This window comes from Oratosquilla oratoria, chromosome 21, assembly GCF_046742065.1.
Source record: "Oratosquilla oratoria isolate Oo_2021 chromosome 21, ASM4674206v1, whole genome shotgun sequence".
NCBI classification, from domain to species: domain Eukaryota; kingdom Metazoa; phylum Arthropoda; class Malacostraca; order Stomatopoda; family Squillidae; genus Oratosquilla; species Oratosquilla oratoria.
In genome coordinates, this window is record NC_134797.1 from 669934 (window position 1) to 677196 (window position 7263).

The window sequence follows — 7263 nt, forward strand, 5'->3', positions numbered from 1 at the left end:
TGAAGGGGCGGAAGAAGAAAGAAAATAATGGTATGAAACATACAGTTTATCATGTATTAATTATTGAATTATAGAGGTTTGTCATGGTTGAATATAGTGCTATTTTGATAGCTTGATTATGAATGTAAATTACAATGTTGAATTGATTTACAGAAACCACCACCATCACCACCACCACCACACCACACCATACCATATCACATGTACAGCCAGAATATACCTTCACACCAGTAAGACTGAACTAAGAGAATAAAGAAAAGAAGACAAGCGTGGTGCGTAACATTATTACTTCCTCTTTTACCTCTGTACCTCACGACCGACGACTACAACAGAAGGCGTTGACAGTTTCATTATTTTCCGGAAACAGTTTCATTATGCTGTTTCTGCAATTCATGTTGAGGTACAGGGAAGGAGGAATGCCGCCATCAAGATCCAGAAGTTGACTGCATGCGGCCGGCATGGTGACCAGAGCAACAGTGATCCATAAGAAGTATCAACGTATTAAATGATAAATGACCATGACTGTGAGTATATGAATGGAATAACTTGCTAGACTCAGGAGCCAAGCAAAGGAAGTCAGTGTTGAACATTTAAGAATGCTGTGATTGAACAATGAACCATGAGGGTAGTAGGAAAGTGTAATTTGAATTAATATATATAAATTGTGTGGGTTAATGTTGAGGATGGATCAAGAAAGTGTGGTAATAGATTATGTAATCATTTTAGAATGAGGTATGAGATTCCTTGGTGAATTTAATATTGATATGTAAATTGGTGGTGAATATTATAATGTTTAAGTGCTTTGATCACGAGAAGAACACAAGGTAGTCTTTGAACATAGTTTTCTAGTTTATTCTACAACATATTATCTATAATAAGGTGTACAGATTGTTGGGATCCAGTGTAGACATCATGTTAGTTAACATAGTTACACAAATTGATGAATAACAGGTAATTTTGAGTGAACTTGGAATTTAAATGAGGTATAGTTTCTAGTTGCATTTATTTGTATTTAGTGTGAGTGAGCCTTGAATATTCTATATTGAACAAAATGGATAAAGCTACAGTGTATCAACTAAAATCATATCTAAAGGCAAAGAATCAAACTTGTTCTGGCAATAAGGCAGAACTTATGAATAGGATACAGGAGTTTATTACAGCTGAGGAATTAGAAACAGACGAAGTCATTCTGGAGATATTAGCTTTCAATAGAACACATGTAGAAGAAGGAACAGATGGTACATTGAAACCAATAGATAGTGTGTCTCAAGTAGGGGATAGTGACATAGGTAATCAATTAGGTAAGGTGATAGCTAAGAGGGCGAGCTTAGATATCAAATTACAGAAGTTGAAAAGGAAACAAGAGTTGGAAATGGAAATGCATAGATTAAAATTAGAACAGGATAGGCTTGAGTTGGAAACAGAATTAGAATCGGCTATAGCAGAATTTAATAGTTTGAGTAAATTTGACAATAACGTAAATGGTAATGTAGAGAATGATCCTCGTGACTGCAGAAGTACACATCAGAATAATAGTGATAGTCAACAGACAAATAGAGACATGGTTGCGACTTTAATGACAAAGAACATGATGCCTGTCCATGTGATTCATAAATTCAATGGTCAGTTAGATAAATATTTTGAATTTATTAGAGATTTCGATATGTTGATTGATAGCAAGCATGTGTCAGATAGTGAAAGGTTACAATATCTAAAACAATATACTGAAGGTAAACCACACAACATAGTTAGAATGTGTTTGAATTTAGATACAAACGAGGGTTATCAAAGAGCTAGAAGTGAATTAAACAAAAGATACGGTAATAAAGAAAGGATAGCTTTAATGCACATAGATAAGGTTCTAGCTTGGCCTGAAATTAAAGAAGAGAATGTTGAGGCATTAGACGACTTCATCGTTGAATTGAATTCATGTATAAGTGCTATATCGGGTATTAATTATGGAATTTCAGAATTACAAAATCTTAGGACGTTGCGTCAGTTGGTTGAGAAATTACCTAGACACTTACAGGATAGATGGAGGAGACTAGTCGACGAGGTAGCTGAGAGTGGGAAGCTAGTGGACATTAAAGACTTAGTCAGATTTCTAGAGAAAGAAGTAAGAATATTGAGTAACCCAACATTTGGGAGAAGTAGTAAGGGAGGATTTAGAGATAAGAAAGTAGAAGCGAACACATGGAGTTCAAATAGAAAGACGAATTATAAGAAAGGTATAGAACCTTATGATGGAAGAGTCCATGTCAATGTGACACAGAAAGCAAGAGTTTCTTGTTGGTTATGTCAGGAAGAACATGTCATTGATGTATGTCCAGAATTAAGATGGTTAAGTTATGAAGAGAAGTTGAATAGAGCTTACAATTTAGAACTTTGCTTTAAGTGTTTAAGGAAAGGACATAAAGCGTTTCAATGTAGAGTAATTCGTACTTGTGAACAATGCGGTGGTTCACATCTTACAATCATGCATAGGATGAATAAGAATTTCAAGGTTGAAGGAAGTAAAGAAGTAACGGCAAATCCAGCGGTCACTAATGAGGTTGATGATTCTAGAATTCAAGTATTATCCAGTCAATTGAAAGATTCAGTAGGAGACACTACTGCTATCCCAGTTCAAGTAGAGTTAAATGGTAAAGTTGTTACTACCAGATGTTACATTGACAATGGTAGCTCAGTCACATTTTGCACTAAGAATTTATTGCAGAAGCTTGGAATGACAGACATGAATTATCAGTCAACTACACTACAAGTAAGTACAATTGTAGGTACAAGAGGAATGTCTTGTCTAAATGTTGAAGGGATGTCAGTAGCCGATATAGAAGGAAATAACCAAATTAGATTACCACCTGTATTTGCAGTGAATAAACTTCCTCTCAATCACAGTCATAATATCAGAAAGAATGATATAGAAAGGTGGAAACATTTGATGAAGTTAGAATTTGATCACAGCCAAGGAGAGATAGAAATCATGATAGGTATTAATGTCCCAGAGGCGTCTGAACCTTGGGAAGTTGTACATGCAGAGAAACCAGGAGATCCGTATGCTGTGAGAACACGTTTAGGGTGGATATTGTGTGGAAGAATAATAGACAATAATCATGAAATTCCTGTGAATAAGATAAAGGTTGATGGTAATTATTTAGAAAGGAAATTGATTGAATCTTATAATAGAGAGTTTGTAGATTCATCACTGAATTCAGTAGAACCTAGTATAGAGGATAGAAGATGGTTACAATTTGTCGAGTCTGGGTGTAGGCAAATGAATAATGGAAAGTATGAGATCCCTTTACCAATGACAGACAAACCTAGGATAGTTCCTAACAGTGAACCTATGGCAGTCAAAAGACTTCAACAATTGAAGCGTAAGTTTAAGGATCATGAATATTATAAGCAGTATAAGCAATTTATGACTAATTTACTAGAGAAAGGGTACGCTGAAGAAGTACCTAAGTATGAAGTGAGTAATCAACAAGCTTGGTATGTTCCACATTTTGGAGTGCAACATCCTACAAAAAGGGATAAAGTACGTGTAGTATTTGATTGTGCAGCACGTGTAAATGACTTATCGTTAAATGATTTGTTGAGACAAGGACCTGACATCAACAATCTTTTGTTAGGTGTCCTTTTGAGATTTAGATTAGGACTATATGCATGTACTGCGGATATAGAAACTATGTATTATCAAGTTAAAGTGCCTGAAGATGATAGAAATTACTTGCGTTTCTTATGGTGGAAGGATGGACACATAGGAAGTGAGATAGTTAAACTGAGGATGACTTCTCATCCATTTGGTGCTAGTTGCTCCCCTAGTATTGCAAATTATGCTTTAAAACGAGTTGTGCAAGATCACGGGAGTCAGTTTCATAAATCAGTAAGTGAAATAGTTCTTAATAACTTCTATGTTGATGATATGTTGGTGTCATCCGATGATATTAATGAGTTGATTGACAATTGTAATAATGTGATAGATCTTTGTAGTAAAGGTGGATTTAATTTGACAAAGTTCAATAGTAATTCCCGTGAAGTTTTGAAGAATATACTCAAAGATAAGTGTAGTGATAATATTGAGAAGTTCATTGAGGATGAAGAAGTGGTACAAAAGACATTAGGATTGAATTGGTCTCTTGGCAAGGATGAGATGAGCATATCAATCAACATTGATGAAATACCTAGAACAAAAAGAGAATTGCTAGCAGTAATTGGTAAAATTTACGACCCACTGGGCATGGTAGCACCAGTTGTTCTTGAAGGAAGGGTATTATTACAAGAATTATTCAGAAACGGCATTGGATGGGATTGTACTTTGAGTGAAAAAGATCAAGGATTAATAAATGTTTGGATGTCAAGAGTAAATAAGCTCAAGTTGTATAGTATTGATCGTTGTACTAAGAAAGGTATAACGTCAAAGGTAGAGGCAATTGAGTGTCACATATTTTGTGACTCTAGTGAAATAGCATATGGTTCAGTGGTATATTTAAGATACAAACATATTGATGGTACGATCCAGTGTAGCTTCATGTTGGGAAAAGCTAAAGTAGCACCTTTAAAATCAATTACAATTCCAAGACTTGAATTGGTGGCAGCCACGCTAGCCATTAAATTGAAGTGTGTGATAGTGAGAGAACTACCTTTAAAGTTAACTCAAATTTATATTTGGACAGATTCAACTACAGTATTAAAATATTTGCATAATGATCACTTAAGATTTAAAACCTTTGTAGCTAATCGAGTGTCTCAGATTCGAGAGAACTCTGAGGATGTATGTTGGATGTATGTCTCCAGCAGGGATAATCCTGCTGACGATGTCACTAGAATGAGACAGACCAGTAGATGGTCTGAAGGACCTGCTTTCTTGTCCCAAAATGAAGAGATCTGGCCAGTTCAACAGCAGATAAATAAAGAAGATTTTTCGAATCTTGAAATTAAGAGGGTTATGAAAGTTGAAGTTAAACCAATACAAGGTCACACAGTTGATGTAATGTCACGACTAGTTTGTCACTATTCTTCATGGTTCAAGTTGCTAAGAGCATGTAGTTATCTTATATTATTTGTCAGACATTTGCAAAGAAAAGGCGTGTCAATTATCGAACTCAATGTTCAATTAATGGAAGTTGCTGAAGAAAGAGTAATCAAATTTGTACAAAACTGCTATTTTGCTAAGGAGATTGTTTGTTTATCCAAAAATGATCCTATTAATCTTTCCAGTTCTATAAGGAAACTTAAACCTATGTTACTGAATGGTATACTCAGGGTAGGAGGCAGATTAATTAACCTAGAATTGCCCTTGGATATGAAACATCCAGTTATTCTTCCCCATGAACATCATGTGACCAGTTTAATCATTCAACATTATCATATGAAAGTAGGACACATGGGAAGGCAAGCAGTATTAAATCAATTGAGACAGAAATACTGGGTTATTAAGGGTAATTCAGCTGTAAGAAAAGTATTATCTAAATGTGTTAGTTGTAGACGCTTCAAGAGTTCAACGATCACTCAGGAGATGGCAGCCTTGCCAGTAGATAGAGCAAATGTAAATCAGAAACCATTTTTTGTAACTGGAGTAGATTGCTTTGGGCCATTTTTTGTGAAGAGAGCACGATCTCGAGTCAAGAGATATGGAATAATATTTACTTGTCTATCCATTAGAGCCATACATCTAGAGATTTTACATGATTTGACGGCAGAAAGCATGATAAATGCATTTACCAGGTTTATGTCCAGAAGGGGTACAGTTAGTAAATTGATTAGTGACCACGGCACAAATTTTATTGGAGCAAATAAGGTATTGAAGGACAATCTTATCATGCGTCATATTGGTAATGAATTAACAAAGAGAGGTGTGGACTGGGTATTCACTCCTCCTGGAGGTTCTCATTATGGTGGTGTTTTTGAAAGAATGATAGGATTAGTCAGACGAGTGTTAGAAGTTGTGATAGGCTCACAAACATTGTCTGATGATAGTTTGAGTACATTTTTTTGTGAAGTTGAGAGTATAATCAACAGTCGACCTCTGACTGTGGTATCAAATGATGTGAACGATTTGTGTCCCATCACTCCTAATTCTTTACTTAATTTGGATAATTATGTAGTGACACTCGATGGTGGAGAAATGATCTGTGAAAGCAGAAGGAAGTAGAAACAGATACAGCATTTAGCCAAAGAGTTTTGGCGCAGATGGCAAAAGGAGTATTTGCCTTGTTTGCAAGAACGTCAGAAATGGTTGAAAGTTAACAGAAATCTCAAAGAAGGAGATATTGTCTTAATGGTAGAAAATAACACACCACGCAGTCATTGGTTATTGGCAAGAGTTGTGAAAGTGATAAAAAGCACAGATGGACTGATTAGACAAGTAGAAATAATACGTGGTAAGAAACTTTATAAGCGACCTATTTCTAAATTAATACTATTGTTAGAAGGTGACTCAGTGTAAAAATGACCTCCCGTCATTGATGTTGTGATCTTGGATGATCACAAAGGGGAGGGTGTGAGTGCCGATTGCACTATGTATAAGAATATTTGATGTATGATGTTCTACAGATAAAGTATAATATGTATCGAGGTTAATTAATAATCATGGCTGGTGCTAGATCTGTGTTAAGCACCAATTGTATGATATTCAAGTGTACTGACAATGGTATGTACTAAAATTAATTACAAATCATGGTTTACGATATTTGATGTATGTATAGTACAGAGTACTATGTCTGGGTGGATATGAGAAAATATCTATGACATGTAAAGGAGGTTAGAGTCTAATGGCAATCATAATCACGTGTTGTACGCATGCGGTTACTATGTATGTACAATATATGTAAATTGTCTTTGTCGAAGTTGATGTATTGTAGTGAATAATTAACTATGTTATAAAATGAAATAGAATTAAAGAAGTCATATGAAAGGGAGAATGTTGAGTAGAACGTGACTTATATATATTTAATGTGGATCCTTTCAATTTGGTATTCCTCCGCTAAAAAGTAGTGCCCCATCCTCTTCGTGAGGAACGTACAAGTATTGTTCTTTCTGTGTCTAGTTGTCAAAGTGACAACACCTTCGGGTGTGTGATAGGAAGCATAATTGGTAAGCATTAGCAGAGTGAATTATTATCTGTGTTATTTGACTTATGAAATATTTGAAAATATAACCAAGAGTTAGTGTGGACATTATGTTAATTAGTGACATCCGTGATTTAATAGAATCGGAACGGATCACGGAAGTATAGAGTGATGAATATTGAAGGGGCGGAAGAAG

At 35.3% G+C, this 7263-nt stretch overlaps 1 protein-coding gene across 1 annotated transcript; it reads left to right on the forward strand.

Moving 5' to 3' along the window:
- Positions 1-1051: 1051 nt before the first annotated feature.
- LOC143036654 (uncharacterized) lies at positions 1052-6151 on the forward strand. The gene is made up of 2 exons (XM_076204211.1): positions 1052-3051; positions 3184-6151. Exons 1-2 carry the CDS (start codon positions 1052-1054, stop codon positions 6149-6151), a joined length of 4968 nt encoding a protein of 1655 aa, XP_076060326.1.
- The last annotated feature ends 1112 nt before the right edge of the window (positions 6152-7263 follow it).